The following is a 23789-nucleotide window of genomic DNA, read 5'->3' on the forward strand; positions in this document are numbered from 1 at the left end:
ACGGTCTCCCATCCGTACATCACAGCTGGTCTCACTGCTGTCTTATACATCTTACCTTTCACTTTTGCTGGGACTTTCCTATCACAAATGACTCCCGAAATCCTTCTCCAATTGCTGCACCCTGCCTGCACTCTCTTTCTCACCTCATTGTCGCAGCCCCCATTTTCCTGTACAGTTGACCCCAGGTACTCGAAGTCATCAACTTTCTTTACGTCTACTCCTTGCATCTTCACTACACTCTCATCCCCATTCTCACTGATGCACATGTATTCTGTTTTGCTCCTGCTCACCTTCATTCCTCTTCGTTTCAATGCATACCTCCATCTCTCCAAACCCAACTCAACCTCCTTTCTACTTTCACCACATATCACAATATCATCCGCAAACATCATGTTCCATGGTGACTCTTGCCTCACTTCGTCCGTCAAGCTATCCATCACTATGGCAAACAAGAAAGGACTCAAAGCAGATCCTTGATGAAGTCCCACCTTCACCTTGAACCATTCAGTCATTCCAACTGCACACCTGGTATGCATCTGCTTTTGCCTTCGCTACTGCTCTTTTTGCCTTCTGTCTCGTCTCTCTGTATAACCACCTGCTTTCTTCGACTCTCTGATCATCCTAATTCTTCTTTGCTAGCCTCTTCTCTTTTATAATTTCCTGCACTTCTTTGTTCCACCACCATGTCTCCTTGTCTTCCTTCCTCCTTCCCGATGACCACCCTAGCACCTTCCTTGCCACCTCTCTTACTAGTATAGCAGTAGTATCCCAATCTTCTGGCAGACTTCCATTACCACTCAATGCTTGTCTCATTTCTTCCCTAAACTCCTCCTGATGTTCAACCTCTTAGTTTCCACCACTTAATCTTCAGCTCCACTATTTCACGCTTCCTCTTTTTCACTTTCAAGCTCATCGTGCACATGACCACTTGATATGCATGTTACACTGTGAGTATGTAAACTAGTATGCTACCAAATAATTGACAGAAGCAAAACAAGTAATTGCTGATGATACATTCTTTCATAGGTCCAAAATTTCTAGTGACACCCCTGTGGCACGGTGCTGTAGCTCATACACATCAGTTAAAACCAAACCCAGACAAGTTCAATGCACAGCATTGCTAAAACAGTGCAGTTTTATTCTGTTTTTGGCATGCAAATTAAAAAAATAATTAATTAATTTAAAAAAAAATACTAGAGCGTCAGCGATGGAGTAGCTCACACGGCCGTATCAAATCACAAAACCAGGGAATAACTACTGTGCAGACAGATTAGATCTTCCAAACAAAACAACCAGAATCAAAATACATTGAAAACTCAGGAAGGAGTAGCAAATTGTTGTGAACTGTGGATGGACGACGGATGCTGCGTGATGGCAATAGCTCATTGGCCTATGGCCGTGTGAGGAAAAAAAGAAAAAAAAAAAAACCCATAACAGTAAAAGGAAGGATGTTGATGTACAGCTCATCAAATTAAAAGGGAACAGAAGTGCACTGACTTTGCTTAATTGAATTTTAGATCAAGTAAAACTGGGCGGCACGGTGGTGTAGTGGTTAGCGCTGTCACCTCACAGCAAGAAGGTCCTGGGTTCGAGCCCTGGGGCCGGCAAGGGCCTTTCTGTGTGGAGTTTGCATGTTCTCCCCGTGTCCGCGTGGGTTTCCTCCGGGTGCTCCGGTTTCCCCCACAGTCCAAAGACATGCAGGTTAGGTTAACTGGTGACTCTAAATTGACCGTAGGTGTGAATGTGAGTGTGAATGGTTGTCTGTGTCTATGTGTCAGCCCTGTGATGACCTGGCGACTTGTCCAGGGTGTACCCCGCCTTTCGCCCGGAGTCAGCTGGGATAGGCTCCAGCTTGCCTGCGACCCTGTAGAAGGATAAAGCGGCTAGAGATAATGAGAGGAGATGAGATCAAGTAAAACTGTTTACTGTAAACATTGTTCAACAGAGAACTATAAATAAAGCTAAATAATAAACAATCATACAGTAAAAGAATGCATTCTGAAAACTTAGAACAGAGAATAAAATGTAAAATCATTGGTCACAAAGTTTAGAATGCTCTCCCCCTTTGTCTTTTTAAAATGTCTCTCCTTCTGTCATAAGTGCACACGTAAACACACCCCAGTGGGAACAGAGGAAACCAGCTGCATCCTGATGCACAGACTGGTTGAATGACAGATGTCCATACACACATGTTCAGAGATGAGGATAAAGCACAGCAGTAAGACAGAGATCAGGCGAAGAGGTTTTGTGCAAGTACCACACACACACAAATAAGGGCAACCATGCTCTCACACACATCTGTTCTAGCACATACACACATAGAAACACAAAGACACAAAGGAAATACATTGTCATGCAGATACACAAATACATAGACAGAGAGAGAGAGAGAGAGAGAGAGAGAGAGAGAGAGACACACACAAAATATTTGCCATTGTTCACGCTAGGGTGGCCCCACAACACCACCAAAACTTGCCAGCTTTCAGAAAACGTACAATTACCCATTCTTACATTTGTAGTGTTGCAATGTGCGTTCACACTGCTGAAATTTTTTTTTTTTTTTAGTTCTGCAGAGGTACGACGGAGCCCAATGTGCTGACGTCAGATAGTTCACGGATGGCAGATACCGCAGAAATCACCTCAGACACACCGCGCGCATGTCTTGCCTTTCTTAAACTCAATGACCTCAAACACGCACTGGTTTGAACGTTTTGGCTTAATTTTATATTTTAGGAAAGAAAGTAGGGGCAATAATCTGGAAACAGAAATATTTTCCATTCTCTATTGTCCTTTTTCCATACTAATCCAGACCTGGAAATTCCATACTGCACAGGAACGCCGTTAACTGATTCTTGTGGTTGTCAAGTTTCACTTAAAATCAACAAAGCTGTTTGTAAGCATTGTGAAAAAGAAACCCTTGTTCAGAACAGCTCACAAAATGCAGCTCCTAAACTTTATTTAACTCTTTGGTCCTGCACAGCATTAACACATTCCACAACAAAAAGACAATGCACAGAAGGAAAAGCACCGGATGCCTCGTCTTAAATATAGGTGTTGGATTAGTGATGCTTTGAGGTCATCCTGCACCAGGAAATACAGCAAAACCATACCAAAATTAGCTGTCGGTATGATGAGGCACATGTAATTAGCCATGCTGTATTAGATCACACAATACCATCATACAGATATTGGAAAGTATGATATACAAATGGTTTTGTCATTATCTTTTTAAAGCATCTATCATCATCATCCTCTTCCTCCTCATCCTTTTCCTCCTCCCCAGGGCCCAAAGTGCTGGAATTCAAAATTTAACATTTGAGGAGTGAGCTGGCTCTACACCAATCCCTTACCAGACAGCGATAAGCCACTGCATTCGAATGTAAATAAGGTGGGATATAATTTCCATTCTCTCAACCTTTTATTGCTGTGTTCACACTTATACCGGTACGAAAGTGGTATAACTGTATCGATACAAAGTATACCGGTACAGTTTAGTGCATCTGTCCACACTAGCGAGAAATGTTTGCGGTTTTCTTTCACGGTAGTTGAAATGCGCGTGTGCGAAATGTTTCCATGGTTACCGAGTAACTTCCTTCCGAGAATATGGCAGATGAAACAACGTGTGTGCTTTTTGTTGTCAGTGTGCAGTCTGTATTTCTGGTGGTCATTTATTCAGTCGAATCGTATAAAACGCGCGAGGCAGTTGAGAAAGAAACAAAGAAAACGAATCTCCCTTCCTCCCCCCTCCCTTTCTCCCTCTTCCCTTCCCCTCCCTTTCCTTCTCTTCCCCTCCCTTTCTCTCCCTTTCCCCCTCCTCCTCCTTTCTTCTTCCCTCTTTCCCCCTCCCTCCCCCTTTCTTCTTCCCTCTTTCCCCCTCCCTCCCCCTTTCTTCTTCCCTCTTTCCCCCTCCCTCCCCCTTTCTTCTTCCCTCTTTCCCCCTCCCTCCCCCTTTCTTCTTCCCTCTTTCCCCCTCCCTCCCCCTTTCTTCTTCCCTCTTTCCCCCTCCCTCCCCCTTTCTTCTTCCCTCTTTCCCCCTCCCTCCCCCTTTCTTCTTCCCTCTTTCCCCCTCCCTCCCCTTTCTTCTTCCCTCTTTCCCCCTCCCCCTTTCTTCTTCCCTCTTTCCCCCTCCCTCCCCTTTCTTCTTCCCTCTTTCCCCCTCCCCCTTTCTTCTTCCCTCTTTCCCCCTCCCCTTTCTTCTTCCCTCTTTCCCCCTCCCCTTTCTTCTTCCCTCTTTCCCCCTCCCTCCCCCTTTCTTCTTCCCTCTTTCCCCCTCCCTCCCCCTTTCTTCTTCCCTCTTTCCCCCTCCCTCCCCCTTTCTTCTTCCCTCTTTCCCCCTCCCTCCCCCTTTCTTCTTCCCTCTTTCCCCCTCCCCCTTTCTTCTTCCCTCTTTCCCCCTCCCTCCCCTTTCTTCTTCCCTCTTTCCCCCTCCCCCTTTCTTCTTCCCTCTTTCCCCCTCCCCCTTTCTTCTTCCCTCTTTCCCCCTCCCCCTTTCTTCTTCCCTCTTTCCCCCTCCCCTTTCTTCTTCCCTCTTTCCCCCTCCCTCCCTCCCTCCACCCCCTTTCTTCTTCCCTCTTTCCCCCTCCCTCCCCCTCTCCCTTTCTCCCCCCTTTCTTTGCTCCATGTAGCTCCACAGTCGTTTTGAGCCATTTTGACGTTTTATTTACAGCTGGAAAGCATGTGCGTATTGTATTGTACGAATAACCCGGAAGACGTAGAAATGGTTCATTGCGCATACGCATTATATTTGTATCGATACAGAGCCGCTTCATCTGTCCACACTACAGCGAAGCGCTATACAGTACCGATACTGTACCGGTACGAAACCCATACATTTGTGGGTTTCGTACCGATACAGTTATACCGCTACAGTACCGGTATAGTTGCTAGTGTGGACAGGTGTTGCGGTACGAAAGTAGTTTCGTATCGGTACAAAATCCCTAGTGTGGACAGGGTACAAGTTTTGTACTCATGACTACGCCACATTCAGAGAATGTCGGGGGGTTGGCTTACCTGGTACATTTGAATGACATGTGCTGCCACAAACTTGGCTCCATAGATAAGGCCGTCTGTCCAACGCACTTGCACTACGTCTCCCATAGCTGGAGGACCCAGCTGGGCACAGTCGCGGCTCTGCACACACACACACATTACATTAAAAACACCAGAGTAACAAATAATTACACACTTATATTGCAGCTGATCGTGTATGTTTGACCTTTGTTGGTCTCACAAGTCAGACTTTCACCCTCTGCCAGGCAGTCTTGTACAATGAATCAATAAACATAGTCAAGAACTGCCTACTTTCACCTATCGGCAAAGGCATGCTGTTTTTGGCACTGTACTTGAGTTTTGTTTACTCATTGCAACCTGCGTCAAACAGAACTCAAATAAGTGGCGTTTTAGAGCTTTTTGTGTAAAATTTGTGTGATTGTAGAAACAAATTAGACAGTACATACAGTGTATATAAAAGGTCTACACAGCTTTGTTAAAACTGCAGGGTTTTTGTGAAAAAAAAAAGAAACCAAGATAAAATCACATCAGATCTTTTTCTACTTTTAATGTGGAAAAGTGCAAGTGGGAAAAAGAAAACAAAAAAAGAAGAAAAAAAAAACCCACAAGTGCGCACGTCCTTTCATAATGCGGAGGGTGAGATAATCAGAATCAAGTAATCAGATTCAAACTCGCGTCCAAACATAATCATAAAAACACCCATCATCAAAGAAGTCATTCTGATTAACCCCTTCTAATGATTAGCTGTTTCTGGAGGATGTTCCTGACGTCATCTTGGTTTCATTTGAAGTCACAGTCCAAAAACAGCTTACAAAGCATGTATGACATATGACTGTTGAAAGCTGTTGATCAGTAGAGGGGTATAGACCCTTTTCAGTCACGTGACCTTCGTAAACGCGACCACCATTTTGGACATGTAGCGGACTTCGGCTCGAATTGGTTTGAATGCGAGGAAGGCGACAAACGGAGAACATACAAGAAAAAGGAGCGAGATGCAGAAAACACCTTCGCTATCCAGCGACGTAGGGCATTTACAGGGCGAGCAGAGGGAGAAATAACAACAGTAACGACACATTAGCAACGCCGTAGAGAAATAACGGTTTATGGCACAGACCCTTTCGGTTCTCACTCATCTAGCTGCTACAGTGACTGCTTAGACTGCAACAATAATACCGAACACACATTTAAGTATCCGTCGTAAAGACGTGAAACTCGTCGAGTGACGAGTGTGTTCATTGATAAGCTAACACAATCTAAAAGTAGACATACCATCACACTGCCCTGGCGCTGTGTACAGTTTACCTTCTACGGTTTGTGCACTCACTATTTGCCATTACTTTCTCCAACCGTCGTTACAGATTACAGGGAACGGCCTGGATTTAAGAGACAAATACATGTTCCTCTTGTTTGGAACACTTATTTGTAGGCAGTGCTTAATTTGTAAAGTGGGAGGTCCCGGAGCGCAGAGGATGAGCGGCTCCGGTGCGGAAAAAAAGGGGGCGGGGCGCGGCGCTGCGCTTCTGGGCATGTTTTGTAATAACACTGCAAATTAAGTTCATCTGCAGATATTTTGTGGATGTCGTTTCATGAGAGAAATCACCAACAAGGCAGATATCAAAATCAGACATTAACACTAAATAAACTTGCATTTTTTAATTTAATTATTTGGTTTTTTTTTTTTGTTACATAGTCAAAAGAGGTGTCGGATCACCGGATCCAGTGTAAATAGCTGCCGGAGCCAACGCCCGAGGTTCTGGAGTGCGCTCTGGCTTGCTCCCCTTCAAATTAAGCGCTGTTTGTAGGACACTGCCTCTGATCTGTCCTACAGTCTACCAACAGCAAAGGAACACAATGCTAGCTAATGTCGTTAGCTAATAGCTACTACAGAAGAACAAAGAGGTTACAATGGGTTATTTTAGCCTATTTGGTTACACACTCGCCGCCACAGAATGTTAACAGCAATGTAATGCCTTTTCTGGCTAATTTTATTCGTCTTACCTCCAACAAAGTGGTCACTACACAAGCGCTGGTATGCCGAGGGCTGCCAATCTGTTAATTTTTTTTAATGGCCGCAATCCATCTTCTCCGTCGGGATCCGATAAAATGATAACCCTTGCCTTGTGTGTTGATGGTTACTACATCCAGGTGCACAACAATATAGTGGCATGATGGAAGTCTTGCTGAAAATAAACACTTTTTTTGCTGCCGTTCCTCAATGCTGGCTGTGGTAAACTACTGGTAGTACATGTCCAAAATGGCGGCTGCGTTTGTCGTGACGTCATGTGAAAAGGGTCCATACAGTAAAAGTATTCCCAAAACTTCAGCTGTACTACGGAACACTGAAGGCCATTAACAAGTAGTGGAGAAAATGGAATAATACAGTGACCCTATCAAGCAATAGGACATCCTTCAAAAACAGACAGAAAAAGGTACAAGTCTTCTCAGGGGGATTCCAAGAGACCTATGGCAACATTAAAAGTAGGTGATGAAAAAAATCTGGCAACCACTGGTCACTCCCTGCATGTGACAAAAATATCTTGTATTATTTGCATCTCTGGGCTACGGCGTAGGATGGCTAGATGGAAACTTTTTCTCATGAAAAAACAAAACACACACCCAAGCCTGCCAAAACCACTCCAAACCATCTGGGCATAAATCTAATAGATGTTTTTGTGCTGAACCTAAGACATCTAATCAGCCAAAGAACACCACACCCATGGCCAAGTATGCTATGAGACTGTTTCTCTTCAAGCCTCTGTTAGATAACTGAAAGGGAGGAGAGAAAAAGAAAAACAAAACCCTCCTACAACTTTCCAGCACAGCAATGACCCAAAGTACAAATCCAAGTCAGCAAAGGAATGGCTTCACAAGATGATCAAAATTTTGGAAAAGGTCCACTCAGAGCCCAGATCGAAATCTGATTGAAAACCTGTGGAATAACTTGAAGATTGCTGTGCACAACAGATGTCCCGCACAATTTGATAGATCTGGAGCATTTTTGCAAAGAAGAATGGAATGATTTTAGGCCAGTCGCCCCGACCTCCTTGGTTATGAAGTGTTTTGAAAGACTTATGAAAAAGTTTATTTTACTTGGCACAGAGAGGTTCCTGGACCCTTTACAGTTTGCTTACAAGTCCAAACGAGGGGTAGAGGATGCCACTGCCACTCTACTACACGTTATTTAAACATCTTGAGGGCAGCAACACACATGCAAAGATTTTATTTGTGGATTTCTCATCTGCTTTTAATATTATTTTACCACACGTTTTAGTTGATAGGCTGATTAGCAATTTTAAGTTGGACCATGGCTTAGTGGGGTGGATTCTGGACTTTTTAATTAATACAGTGGTGCTTGAAAGTTTGTGAACCCTTTAGAATTTTCTATATTTCTGCATAAATATGACCTAAAACATCATCAGAATTTCACACAAGTCTGAAAAGTAGATAAAGAGAACCCAGTTAAACAAATGAGACAAAAATATTATACTTGGTCATTTATTTATTGAGGAAAATGACCCAATATTACATATCTGTGAGTGGCAAAAGTATGTGAACCTTTGCTTTCAGTATCTGGTGTGACCCCCTTGTGCAGCAATAACTGCAACTAAACGTTTCCGGAAACTGTTGATCAGTCCTGCACACCGGCTTGGAGGAATTTTAGCCCATTCCTCCATACAGACCAGCTTCAACTCTGGGATGTTGGTGGGTTTCCTCACATGAACTGCTCACTTCAGGTCCTTCCACAACATTTGGATTGGATTAAGGTCAGGACTTTGACTTGGCCATTCCAAAACATTAACTTTATTCTTCTTTAACCATTCTTTGGTAGAACGACTTGTGTGCTTAGGGTCGTTGTCTTGCTGCATGACCCACCTTCTCTTGAGATTCAGTTCATGGACAGATGTCCTGACATTTTCCTTTAGAATTCACTGGTATAATTCAGAATTCATTGTTCCATCAATGATGGCAAGCTGTCCTGGCCCAGATGCAGCAAAACAGGCCCAAACCATGATACTACCACCACCATGTTTCACAGCTGGGATAAGGTTCTTATGCTGTAATGCAGTGGTTTCCTTTCTGCAAACATAATGCTTCTCATTTAAACCAAAATTCTATTTTGGTCTCATCCATCCACAGAACATTTTTCCAATAGCCTTCTGGCTTGTCCACATGATCTTTAGCAAACTGCAGACAAGCAGCAATGTTCTTTTTGGAGAGCAGTGGCTTTCTCCTTGCAACTTGGCCATGCAGACCACTGTTGTTCAGTGTTCTCCTGATGGTGGACTCATGAACATTAACATTAGCCAATGTGAGAGAGGCCTTCAGTTGCTTAGAAGTTACCCTGGGGTCCTTTGTGACCTCGCCGACTATTACACGCCTTACTCTTGGAGTGATCGTTGTTGGTCGACCACTCCTGGGGAGGGTAACAACGGTCTTGAATTTCCTCCATTTGTACACAATCTGTCTGACTGTGGATTGGTGGAGTCCAAACTCTTTACAGATGGTTTTGTAACCTTTTCCAGCCTGATGAGCATCAACAACGCTTTTTCTGAGGTCCTCAGAAACCTCCTTTGTTCGTGCCATGATACATTTCCACAAACATGTGTTGTGAAGACCAGACTTTGATCGATCCCTGTTCTTTAAATAAAACAGGGTGCCCACTCACACCTGATTGTCATCCCAATTGATTGAAAACACCTGACTCTAATTTCACCTTCAAATTAACTGCTAATCCGAGAGGTTCACATACTTTTGCCACTCAGAGATATGTAATATTGGATTATTTTCCTCAGTAGATAAATGACCAAGTATAATATTTTTGTCTCATTTGTTTAACTGGGTTCTCTTTATCTACTTTTAGGACTTGTGTGAAAATCTGATGATGTTTTAAGTCATATTTATTCAGAAATATAGAAAATTCTAAAGGGTTCACAAACTTTCAAGCACCACTGTAGAACCCAGCAGGTGAGGGTAAATGGGGTACTTTCTGAAAAAATGACATCCTCTACAGGATCACCTCAAGGATGCGTTTTGTCTCCTCTGCTCTATATTCTGTATACTGATGACTGCCGTAGCCAGTATGCAAACCGACACATACTGAAATTTGCAGATGATTCAATTATTCTTAGCCTTCTCCATGGAAATGAAACAGATCATGGTCTCGTTTTAGATGATTTTATTGCCTGGTGCGACAGTTCTCACATTCACCTGAATGTCACAAAAACAAAGGACATGGTCATTGACTTTAGGTGCAACCCCCTCCCTGCTCTGACCACTATCATCAAGGGGCAGGCTGTGGGCGTGGTAGACTCTTATAAGTACTTGGGTAGTTGGACTGACAATAAGTTAAATTTTAATATTAACATAGAACACATATGTAAAAAAAGCCAACAACGTCTCTTTTGTCTACGTAAGCTAGCTAAATTCAATGTTGACAAAACCATGATGACTCTTTTTTATAGATCCTACATTGAATCAGTTTTATCATTTTCTATATCTTGTTGGTTTAATAACCTCAGTGTGAAAGCCAAAAACTCCCTCGCCAAAATTGTGAAGGTCAGTGGCAAAATCATAGGTGCCCAGCAAAGCAGCCTCACTGACCTGTACAAGAAAGCCACCTTGAGGAAGGCTGAGTCTATTTTATCTGTCACTGCCCACCCTCTCCACTCTGAATTCCAGCTACTTCCATCTGGTTCACGCTTTAGGTTCCCCTCTGTCAAAACCAACAGATTTAGATTTTCATTTGTCCCCAGTGCCATTTGCCTGTTAAACTCAGATCCTCATTGATCACTTGACTTGATCTCTGGTGTTGTTTATGGCATTTTATGGTGTGATGATGATTTTATTTTATTATGATGTTTTTATTTTTTTCTTTTAACCTCTCATCTCATCTCATTATCTGTAGCTGCTTTATCCTGTTCTACAGGGTCGCAGGCGAGCTGGAGCCTATCCCAGCTGACTATGGGCGAAAGGCGGGGTACACCCTGGACAAGTCGCCAGGTCATCACAGGGCTGACACAGAGACAACCAACCATTCACACTCACATTCACACCTACGGTCAATTTAGAGTCACCACTTAGCCTAACCTGCATGTCTTTGGACTGTGGGGGAAACCGGAGCACCCGGAGGAAACCCACGCGGACACGGGGAGAACATGCAAACTCCACACAGAAAGGCCCTCGCCGGCCACGGGGCTCGAACCCAGAACCTTCTTGCTGTGAGGCGACAGTGATTACCACTACACCACCGTGCTGCCTTCTTTTAACCTTTTAACGACCAGCACTTTATGGTCTGTCCTGTGTTATGTGTTGTCTATATGTGTTTATGTTGTCTTGCTGCACACTTTGGGGACAATAAAGTTGAAAGTTGAAGTTGAAATCAAGACGTGCCAATTCACAGCCCAGTGGTTGAGAAACACTGCGGTAAAGTATACTTGTGCTTTAATATAGCAATCCCCCCTCCCCCCCCAAGCTGAAGCCAAGTTTTACTTGTAATAAGGTACAATTGCTGGGTTGCATCCAATGTCACATTCGCTTCATTGAGCTACAGTCACACTACAGCTCGCGATGCTTTGCGATGGGTCATCAATGAAAATGAGGCATTTTGGTGGCGATATACATGTGAGATAAAAGTTGTGGTCACACGGCAGGCGAACACTTCACTGTCACGCCTTTATGCACTTGAGTCTCGTGCAGCTTGAGCGGCCATGCATGCCCTCACGGAGCACATTGTGCGCACTCTCGGGATCCAGTTGTTATGGGAAACACCTGATGCTGATTTGAGCACAATCAGCATGCACAGATACGGATGCTGTTTTCACGGAGGCTTTGGGAAGTATCATCACCGTCACATTTGTTTCAAGTCATGTTTATAATGCTGTTTAAATACTCTGCTTTCCTTTACGTTTTGTTTTTGTAAATATCACGCCTGCTAATAAACACTCTTCCTGCACTTAGATCCGTCTACCGCTGTCTATCTTGTAGTGTCCTGATCCCCAGATCTTATACCAGAAACACATAAAAAGTTGTTCTCCTCCATGCTCTTCCAGGTTTTCATCTGTTTGCCCATGTAGAACGATGTCTGCAGCACCAGGTAGTTTGAGATGTCGGGGAACTCAATGGATGGATAATTTTCCAACTCGTAGGAAAAATCCTTCTTAATTAGCATGTAAGGATCTAATCCCATTGAGCGGTTTCTATATCCACTTCTTGATTTTAATAACTTGCTTGTTTGCTGGACACAAACATGGCAAGAAGTTCTTGTGTTAATGGACCAGACTCCACTTTTGGATCATTAATCCCTTTTGACTGAGAATGCCCTGCATACATGGGTTGGCTTCTGGCACATCCATACAGTTTTAAATACAATACCGACAATTAAAAACAGTTTGGTTTTTACCATATTTATTTAATTCGCTGGAAAAAATCATTACGTCCTTGCTTATTCAGTCAGTCCAGGATAAACTAGATCCTTATCAGTTTGCATACAAACAGAAGAGGAATACAAAGGATGCGGTGGCCACCCTCATGCACCTGGTGTCAAAACATCTGGATGCACCAAACAAAAGCTCATATGCAAGAGTGTTGTTCATCGATTTTTCCTCTGCATTAAATAATACAATAAAAAAATGACTTTCTGCTTTCAAAAATGCACCTTCTTGGGGTCAACTCCTACCTCATCCACAGGTACCACTCCTTCCTCACAAACAGACTACAGTTGGTCAAAATTAACAACACACATTCTCCCCTGACCAGTACAAACTGCAGGGTCCCACAGGGATGTGTAAGTTCCCCTGTGCTGTTCACCATCTACACCAATGACTGTCATAGAGGTGCCTAACCATCATCTTATTAAATTTTCAGATGACACAGCATTGGCGGCACTACTATCAGGGAGGGAACAACCGGGTCTGTATCGTGACTTTGTCAGGAGTCTGGTCAAGTGGTGTGATCAGAATGCACTTGTTTTAAACTTAGCCAAGACTGAGGAGGTCATATTTGGCCAACCTCAATTCACCATTGCTCCAGTTGTCATACATCAGGAGATTATCAAACAGTCTGATTCATTCAAATACTTAGGGGTGTATGTAGACAGTGCCCTCTCTTGGAATGCTCATGTGGATTATTTGTGCAACAAGTTGCAGCAAAGGATCTACTTTCTAAGGAGACTTCGAACCTTTGGAGCCAGTGCAGCTATTCTGGACCAATTTTACACAGCCACCATTCAGTGTGTGCTGTTGTACGGCAGCTCAGTGTGGTTCTGTGGCCTCTCATGCCCTTTTTCCACCAAAGCAGTTCCAGGGCTGGTTCGGGGCCAGTGCTTAGTTTTGAACCAGGCTTTCTGTTTCCACTGACAAAGAACTGGCTCTGGGGCCAGAAAAACTGGTTCCAGGCTAGCACCAACTCTCTGCTGGGCCAGAGGAAAGAACCGCTTACGTCAGCAGGGGGGTGGAGTTGTTAAGACCAACAACAACAACAAGACCGCGAAAGATCGCCATTTTTAAGCGACGAGAAGCAGCAGCTGTACAAACGCGAAGTCATCCATTATTATTATTATTTTTGCTGCTGTTGCTTCTTCTGTGTTGTTTTTGCTTCGATATTCGTGCCAAGGTTTATGCAAATGTAGCGACGTAACTGACGTATACAGCGACGTAATGACGTATACAGCGACGTAATGACGTGGCTTCCCTTAGCACCGCGAGCGATGGAAAAGCAAACTGGTTCTCAGCTGGCTCGCAAGTTGAACGAGTTGTGAACCAGCACCAGCACTGGCCCCGAACCAGCCCTGGAACTGATTTGGTGGAAAAGAGGCATCAGTGCAGCTGAAGAACAGGATATTGAGGCTTCTTAACATCTGCTCCAAAATTGTGGGCCACTCGGTGGAGAACAAATTCACTGAGCTGTGCAGAAAACAAGCTGTACAATTAGCAGACAAAATCTTCATGGATCCAGCTCATGTGTTGAACAGTGAATTTGAGCTTTTGCCCTCTGGGAGGCGTTTCAGAGTGCCTTGTTACAGAAGGAACAGATACAAGAACTCCTTTGTGCCACATTCCATTACACTCTTAAACCAGAGGAAGAGCAAATGAGCACATTATTGTAGATCACATACTAGTTTTTTTCAACTACTTTAAAAAAATTTTTTTTATGATGAATGTTTGTTGATGATGTTTGATGCGTGTTGTTTCTATGTCTTGGGGGGCATCTGGTAGATCATCTCATCTCATTATCTCTAGCTGCTTTATCCTGTTCTACAGGGTCGCAGGCAAGCTGGAGCCTATCCCAGCTGACTACGGGCGAAAGGCGGGGTACACCCTGGATAAGTCGCCAGGTCATCACAGGGCTGACACATAGACACAGACAACCATTCACACTCACATTCACACCTACGGTCAATTTAGAGTCACCAGTTAACCTAACCTGCATGTCTTTGGACTGTGGGGGAAACCGGAGCACCCGGAGGAAACCCACGCGGACACGGGGAGAACATGCAAACTCCACACAGAAAGGCCCTCGCCGGCCACAGGGCTCGAACCCGGACCTTCTTGTTGTGAGGCAACAGTGCTAACCACTACACCACTGTGCCGCCCCTTGGTAGATCATCTCATCTCATCTCATTATCTCTAGCTGCTTTATCCTGTTCTACAGGGTCGCAGGCAAGCTGGAGCCTATCCCAGCTGACTACGGGCGAAAGGCGGGGTACACCCTGGACAAGTCGCCAGGTCATCACAGGGCTGACACATAGACACAGACAACCATTCACACTCACATTCACACCTACGGTCAATTTAGAGTCACCAGTTAACCTAACCTGCATGTCTTTGGACTGTGGGGGAAACCGGAGCACCCGGAGGAAACCCACACGGACACGGGGAGAACATGCAAACTCCGCACAGAAAGGCCCTCGCCGGCCACGGGGCTCGAACCCGGACCTTCTTGCTGTGAGGCGATGGTGCTAACCACTACACCACCGTGCCGCCTTGGTAGATCATTCATCTCATCTCATTATCTCTAGCCGCTTTATCCTTCTACAGGGTCGCAGGCAAGCTGGAGCCTATCCCAGCTGACTATGGGCGAAAGGCGGGGTACACCCTGGACAAGTCACCAGGTCATCACAGGGCTGACACATAGACACAGACAACCATTCACACTCACATTCACACCTACGGTCAATTTAGAGTCACCAGTTAACCTAAACTGCATGTCTTTGGACTGTGGGGGAAACCGGAGCACCCGGAGGAAACCCACGCGGACACGGGGAGAACATGCAAACTCCACACAGAAAGGCCCTCGCCGGCCACAGGGCTCGAACCCGGACCTTCTTGTTGTGAGGCAACAGTGCTAACCACTACACCACTGTGCCGCCCCTTGGTAGATCATCTCATCTCATTATCTCTAGCTGCTTTATCCTGTTCTACAGGGTCGCAGGCAAGCTGGAGCCTATCCCAGCTGACTACGGGCGAAAGGCGGGATACACCCTGGACAAGTCGCCAGGTCATCACAGGGCTGACACATAGACACAGACAACCATTCACACTCACATTCACACCTACGGCCAATTTAGAGTCACCAGTTAACCTAACCTGCATGTCTTTGGACTGTGGGGGAAACCGGAGCACCCGGAGGAAACCCACGCGGACACGGGGAGAACATGCAAACTCCACACAGAAAGGCCCTCGCCGGCCACAGGGCTCGAACCCGGACCTTCTTGTTGTGAGGCAACAGTGCTAACCACTACACCACTGTGCCGCCCCTTGGTAGATCATCTCATCTCATCTCATTATCTCTAGCTGCTTTATCCTGTTCTACAGGGTCGCAGGCAAGCTGGAGCCTATCCCAGCTGACTACGGGCGAAAGGCGGGGTACACCCTGGACAAGTCGCCAGGTCATCACAGGGCTGACACATAGACACAGACAACCATTCACACTCACATTCACACCTACGGCCAATTTAGAGTCACCAGTTAACCTAACCTGCATGTCTTTGGACTGTGGGGGAAACCGGAGCACCCGGAGGAAACCCACGCGGACACGGGGAGAACATGCAAACTCCGCACAGAAAGGCCCTCGCCGGCCACGGGGCTCGAACCCGGACCTTCTTGCTGTGAGGCAATGGTGCTAACCACTACACCACCGTGCCGCCTTGGTAGATCATGTAAATCAAATTTCGATTTTACAGATAATAAAGTTTTATCTTATCTTAAAGCAAAAAAAAAAAGTTTGAGAATCCCTGCTTTACCGGATGCATCGTGTGCGTATGTTGAACACGACACAAATTTCATCATTTGCACAGTCTGCGCGGACAGTCTGTGCAGCACCCAGATTTTATGCCCATGCAGACTGTGCACGTTGACTGTGCATCTGCCAAACTGAGCATGCACTAACACCCATCCAGGAGTGGTATTATGCATGGGTTCAGCTTGTGCACTGATGCATCTGTAAAATCAAGTATACTCTGGAGACGCACATTGGGCAAGTTGGTATCTGTGTTACACAAAGCCATGTCCACAGATGTATACTTGGGCCTTTGCAAGTAAAAGGTGCATTAACAATTATAAGTTAATGGGTGTGTACACTGGTCCCTCCCCCACCCCGAAAACATTTCTAGGTTTTTCACCCGAATTTTGTTGGTTGTTACATCAAATTAAAGGTGGAAAAAGATCTGACATGATTTATCTTGGTTTGACTTGTTGTTGTCAGATATTTGCGTTTTAAGTTTTCTGCTTATAATTTCTGGGAAAACAGTGATTTTCCCAGAGGGCACTGAACAACTGAAGACTGGAAAAAGACCAGGTGATTTGTTTTTTTCTTAATAGTCAACTATCAAGTTTGGGTGAGCCTGTGCCCATGATAGCCTCAGATTTCTGTTCTTGGCTTACAGGAATGGAAACCAATGTGGCCTTTTGCTGTTGTAGGTCATCCATCTCAAGATTCCATGTTTTGTGCATGCTGAGATGCCTTTCTGTTCACCATGGTTGTAAAAAGAGTGATCATTTGAGTTACTGTACCCTTCCTGGCAGCTCAAACAAGTCTGGCCATTTTCCTCACCCACCCCCAGCATGGACTGTTCACACTTCTACCCTTGGGCCGGAGGTACAGAAGTGTGAAATGTAAGACTGTCAGACTAAGGCCAAGTTTACATTAGACCGTATCTGTCTCGTTTTCTTCGCGGATGCACTGTCCGTTTACATTAAACCGCCTGGAAACGCCGGGAAACGGGAATCCGCCAGGGTCCACGTATTCAATCCAGATCGTGTCAGCTCCGGTGCTGTGTAAACATTGAGAATACGCGGATACGCTGTGCTGAGCTCTAGCTGGCATCGTCATTGGACAACGTCACTGTGACATCCACCTTCCTGATTCGCTGGCGTTGGTCATGTGACGCGACTGCTGAAAAACGGCGCGGACTTCCACCTTGTATCACCTTTCATTAAAGAGTATAAAAGTATGAAAATACTGCAAATACTGATGCAAATACTGCCCATTGTGTAGTTATGATTGTCTTTAGGCTTGCCATCCTTCCACTTGCAAGTGGTAAGTGATATGCGCCGGGATCACACACACAGCGGCTCAGTCCCGAATCACAGCTTGTGCACTACACTCGCGCGCTCTGTGAGCTGCGCAAGGCCGGAGTGCGCACCCTCCAGAGGGCACTCGCTGTTCAGGGCGGAGTGATTTGGAGCGCAGGATGCCTGCGGAGCTGAGCGTATCCGTGTATTGGTATTGCTGTGTGCACGCAAATCGTGTATTGGTGTTGCTGTGTGCACACTAATCGTTTTAAAAACGTTAATCTGATGATCTGCTGATACGGTCTAATGTAAACATGGGCTAAAGAACTCTTTCTTTCCCACCGCCATCAGACTCCTGAACAGCTGACAGAAGTCTATAACCATGGACTACTTCCCTGTAAACGGTCCTTGACTGTTTACATTTGTTTGCACATATTTGCACATTACCGCCCTTTTTTGCTGCTACGTCCGATCCTTGCTTTATTGTTGTATTATACTGCCTATTTTTCACTACATTTACCTTTATTTTGTACTATACAGTTTTATTTTTTGCTTTTATTTTGCACTACATTGTCTTTACTTTGGATTATTTCTTCTGCCTATTTATTTATTTGTATTTGTAATTGGCATTCATGGTAGACAGCAAACTAAGAGTTTCATTGTGCAAGAGGACGTGTCTTTACTGTGCACATGACAAACACTTTGAACTTGAACTTTCCTCAGACCTCTCTTAACAATGCCAAGATCAGTTTCTGAAATAGTCAAACCAGCCCACCTGGCACACCATAGTTAAAATCACAGAGAGAACATTTTTCCCCCAGTCTGAGGTTTGACGTGAACATACACTGAAGCTCTTGACCTGTATCTGCATGATTTTATGCATTATGCTGCCAGATGATTGGATACCACGTGTTCCTATCTCAGTGAGGTGTGTATACACAGTGTTTGTATATACTGTTAAAGTGCATATCCTGGACCAAATTCGTTGTTTTCTTTTTATATGAAAGTATGTCCCTTTACACACTCATCCAGAAGGGTAATTTTGCACAAGGCCATCTGTCTACAGCAGAAAAAAAAAAATAACAAAACACGTCTGGAAAAATCCCAAGGGAGTCTGGAGCCAGATTCGTGACGTCGGCTGCGCGAGCTTGCACGGTTTCAGTGCACAGCCTGTGTAGACCAAGTTTAGCAGCTAGCGATTTTGCACTGAAATATGGAATTGTCACCTGAGCACAATGTGGAAAACGATGAGTGCTAATCCCATCAAGATTGGTGTTGCTACACCCTCCTACGATACATCTGTTAACCATTTTAATAATTACGCGATAACGTTGAAGAAATTTGCAGAAAACCACCAGGTCGTTTTCTCATAAACAAACCAGTGCTGACGTAGGATTCAGAGGGAGGCGTCCCGCACGCGACGTCACGAAAATCAATGTTTCCCGGGAAATTCAAATGCCAAGTTTTTTCAGAGGCGGACCAATTCGCCTCAAATGGCTTGACTTCAACTGAATTGTTCTGGTATTGTGCAAGGTAAAAAAATTGCACATAATGCAAAATGTGACAGATATTTGACCAAAGTTTAATATAAAATAGGAGAATTACATTAATCTTGCTCCTGAATTTACCCGTGATATGCACTTTAAAATGCTTGACCTTTACTTCTGGTTGAGATACATACAAAACAGAATCATATTACAGTTCAAGAAAATCTTTCAGAAGTATATGCATGTTAGAAAATGCCAATGTTTGGCTGTGTAGGATTTTACCAGACCACCACCCATTTAGCATAAACAGTTAACCATATTCAAGAGCCAAGAGTGCAGTGAGTTGTATAAAGGATAAGCAATATAAAAATCTGCTTTCAAATTTTAAAAAGCATTTTAAATGCTTTTTAAAATGTAATTAAATTTTTTTTAATTTAATTAATTTTTTTAAATTATTTAAAAATTTGAATTTTTAAACATTTAAATCTAATAATTAAAATAATTAAATGTAAATTATTTAAAATTGTAAACAATTTTTTTTATTTAAAAATAAAATAATTTATGAAAATAATTATTAAAATTTTTATAAATAATTTTTTTATTTTTAAAATAAAAAAATATACATTATTTTTATTTATAAATAAATAAATACATTTTTGTTGTAATAAAAACAAACAAACAAAAAATCGGTTTTTGTTTCTGTTCTTATGCTGTTTTGAGTTTTAAAAAATGGTGTCTTTGTAGTTGAGTGCAAAGCAGCAGCTCATGTGCATGTGATTTGAATTTTGGGCCTTTAACATGACCCTTAACCACAGACTACTTGGCTGTGAAGCTTGGATTATATCGTACCTAAAGCGTCGGTCACAACCGGCCGTACGTGCTCCTATGGCCAGTCTACGTGCAAAAAATGCAAGAAACGCACGGAGGGTGCGTGTGACGTGCTGATTTTCAAGCCGTAGACTGGCCGCAGAGGTTCTTTGTCATGTCAAACAAACTCTATGGGTGCTTACGTTTTTTTCAGGTTGCAAGACAAACTTACGGCCAACGTGTGTCTTTCTCCACGGACAAAAAAAACCGCAGCGATTTGGGAAACGCCAAAAATCGCACAGCCAAAAAATCGTCCGTCCAGTTGTGACCTAGGCTTTAACAGTGATGTAATTCTGGATAAAAGGGTCCAAAGGTAATGCAAATGATTAAAAGGAAATGTAAAAAAGTGTCAGTTCACACTCAAGCCCTCTCACCACAATGTCCTCAGGAAAGAGGTTGTCGCTGAAGGAGCCATCATCAAAGTTGACCTCATAAAATGTCTCTTTTGTCAGCTGAACCACATCACATTGGTAGTAGCGTCCGTTTTTGTGCTTGCAGATCACCCTCTGGCCTGCACTGATTTCCATCATGGCCTCTTTTTTCCTCTGTTTGAGAAAAAGGGAGAGAATCAAATTTTACTCACAAAAAAAGGCTACAAAAAACAGGCTAATTCTACTAACACTCTATGAAATAAGTATTGTTTTTTTTTTAAAACAGGAATTTAATCAAGCTTATTATCTTAAAAAAAAACCACAATATTTTAGTTAACTAATCTCTGACAGTAAAAACATAGACAAGAAGACAGAGTCATCTATATCCCCCACCCTATATACCAACTATATACCAAATTTCAAGATATTATTTGTCACATTTTTTTTTCCAAGTTCTGCTGCAGGAAATCAGCCCTCCCCCTTTACACTGATCTCAGCAGCCCATAGCATAAACCCACCAGACCTTTGGTCCAGGTGAGCTAAAAATTAGTTTCTTACATTTCTTAGTATCAAAAAGCACATATACATTACCTAATCAACACATCTACCAACTTTCAAGACCATACCGCTCATAGTTTTCAAGTTCTGCTCCGGAAACAAAACCTACCCCTAAGACTAACCTGAGAGACTAAATCTGAAATTGTTTCCATGGAAACATGAAAAATTTTAATTTCTCAGTATGAAAAGGCACATCTACATCACCTTGTTAGCATGTATACCAAGTTTCAAATCCGTATCATGAATAGTTTTGGATATATGCTCCGGAAACGAACACTGCTCTTCGAAACTAAGTCAAAATCTACTTTTTATGTAAAAAATTGAAAAAAAACTTTATTTTTCAAAAATCCAAAATAGCAAAAGGCACCAGTTCACATGTTGCCTGATATGCATACAAAGTTTCATGACGTTATCGTCAGTAATTTTAAAGATATAGCCCGGAACAAAAACGTGACCGGATGGCGTTTCTATATCCCCCCCACCAAACTTTGTTTGGGCGGGGGATAATAATGCTGCTCCATTTGTGCAACTCTGATTGGACAGTGAATACATAGGTACTCTCCTCTAATTTTGTACCTCTGAATGGACAGGGCCTTTGTGACGGCAACAAGTGACATAGACGATGAAAGGCCAGTCATCCGGGTGCATAAGGACGCCTGCAGCCTGGGCACAGGTAGGGTGATACGAGGTGGGGCAGCGGCCATGGGAACACTGCACACAGCAGCCCGTCGTCTTCTTCATCCGCCTCTTACAGTAGTAACATTTCTGTAAAAAACACACTGTCAATGAGTGACACACATTAAGTGACACAATGGTAAAGAATGTGAACTTGATATATTGAACAGAGCACAATAACAGCATTATAGTTCAAACATCCAGAAATTCAGTTTGTGTCGTTGTAATTACTGTAATCTTAAATATTTCCTTTTAAGGCGAACACACGGCTGCCTTAACTCTCAGTGAGGAAACCTACTGTATTCACCTCTGACTAGCAAAGTGAATCCCAAGTTACTTAAATCGGAAAGGCGTTTTGGTTGATATGCAACATGAGCTACTATCTCGATATCACTACTGCCTTCAAATTTTGGCAATAATTTACCCACCAGTACCTTTTGCTCACCTCTTACACCTTTGTCTATATTGTTAGAAAAACTTTGGAGTTAGGAATCTATTTGTGACATTTTCTGCTTCTCGTGTAGCTCATGTAGGTACAGTCCCTTTAGAAACTACATTTCCCATCAGCCCACTTCCGCGTTGACCTGCGTCACGCCGGGGCGGGATCACCACCACGTCCTCTCTGAAAGCATAAGACAAAGAGAAATGCCCAGCTCTTCCTCTTTCCGTCTCTGGACCGGTGGTCTTCAGACAAAAAGAGACTGCTTGCTTTGCGGGCAAACCCGAAAACACCTCTTTCTTGCAAGATCCACCATTCAGCACAGTTTCTTTGTTTACCACTGGCCACGGTAAAAATCCAGAATAGCGCGATTTTAAACTCAACTTGAGTTATAACCCGTTTATTCGTATTACAAGTGACGTCACGACTGCCGCTCAAATGCAGTTTTTAATTAAAAGTTGCAAGCGACCGGATTCCTTCTGACCAAAGCGCTGTGCATATTATTCTGATCAGAGACTTTTCCTCACGAACACTGAAGTTCGGACCGAGAATCCTCTGCTTTCCACGGAAACGACCCAAGTGCTCCGCTGGACCAGAAAGTTCTCTGCGCCTTCTACCGAAGCAGCTCACGTGTTTCACTACGGTGAAAAACTCAGTAAGACTAGGCATATTTTGGGCATAATTAAAAACTAGTCTTAGGAATTAGCTTTATGAAGTAGTGTGAATTTAACTCAAACTGTTTAATTGTGCACACTGTAGACACTTAGTGTGTTGAGTTGATCATTGTGTTCTACAATTGTTCTCTCTCCGTTGTTTTAATAGATAGATTGCTGCATGCTTCTTTGCTATCTTTTCCAACACTCTTAGTTTCATTATTATCAAGATTTCAGGGGATTTGATAATGTTATAAGTAGGTGGAATTCCTTTGTCTCAAGGCAAACCACAAGGTGATTCACCTTCCCCCAACACCTCAGATAACATTCCAAACTTTACAGACCCCTCACACACACACACACACACACACACACGCGCGCTCTTACACACACATACACTACCTCACTGTTTTACTGCTGATTTAGTATCATTGTTATAATAAATTCATTTATTAAACAAACTGTGTATTTATTTGTGTGCATAATATTTCCGAAGTCACCCAATCTCCCAAAGAATTCAAAAAGGTGCATATAAGTTATGTAATACGGTAAGTGATCATAATAATTCGGAATATACCATAATTTAGCTGTTTGGTAATTTGTTATTAAGCACCAGGATTAATGGTATGATTCACTTTGAATGATTCACTACTTTGAATGATTCACTGATTTGATTCACTTGAACGATTCACTTGAGTGATTCACTTCAAACGATTCAAATGAGACTGATTCATTTTAATTATTAACCTTCAAATTTAATGAGACTGATTTAATGAGATCACTTAATAATTACCAAATGTACCTACAGTAAATTGGTGCCCTGTGTGAGGCGATTGGCTTGTTGACTTCTTGAATATTGTTGCAACAACAAATAAACTATCAGTTAATTCAGCAACTGCTAAGGTATATCCCCAGGTGTGTTAAAACGGTTAACAGTAGCGTGATAACCATATCACAAATACTCATAACCTATTCAACTTAGGATAAGAGAGCATTTACAAACAAACCTTTTTAATTGATTACATAGTTAATGTTAATTAATAACCATTAATTAATAAATTAACTAATTGATTAATTAATTACCTAGTATCCAGCCTAAGCAAAATGGCATCCCCGCGTGTCTCAGAAATTGAAGACAACGCTCAAGACGTGTCTCTTTTGAGGTCATCGCAGACCTCATTCATTGCTCTGCCTCCGAAAGGTCAAGCATTAAGGACATG

The 23789-nt window shown here is 43.2% G+C and overlaps 1 protein-coding gene across 6 annotated transcripts in view; it reads right to left on the reverse strand.

Moving 5' to 3' along the window:
• Positions 1–23789, reverse strand: part of kdm4aa (lysine (K)-specific demethylase 4A, genome duplicate a) — a 120145-nt gene that overhangs the window by 36126 nt on the left and 60230 nt on the right. For all 6 annotated transcript variants that reach the window (XR_009654570.1, XM_060919682.1, XM_060919681.1 and 3 more), the window contains exons 18-20: positions 21379–21567; positions 20248–20418; positions 5011–5130 (exon numbers count right to left, since the gene is read on the reverse strand). Coding sequence is in view for 5 of the 6 variants with exons in the window: in XM_060919682.1 (XP_060775665.1) it covers positions 5011–5130; positions 20248–20418; positions 21379–21567 (480 nt within the window). In the remaining variant the exon portion in view is untranslated. The remainder of the gene's footprint in view (positions 1–5010; positions 5131–20247; positions 20419–21378; positions 21568–23789) is intronic.

This window comes from Neoarius graeffei, chromosome 4, assembly GCF_027579695.1.
Source record: "Neoarius graeffei isolate fNeoGra1 chromosome 4, fNeoGra1.pri, whole genome shotgun sequence".
In the NCBI taxonomy this organism is placed as follows: domain Eukaryota; kingdom Metazoa; phylum Chordata; class Actinopteri; order Siluriformes; family Ariidae; genus Neoarius; species Neoarius graeffei.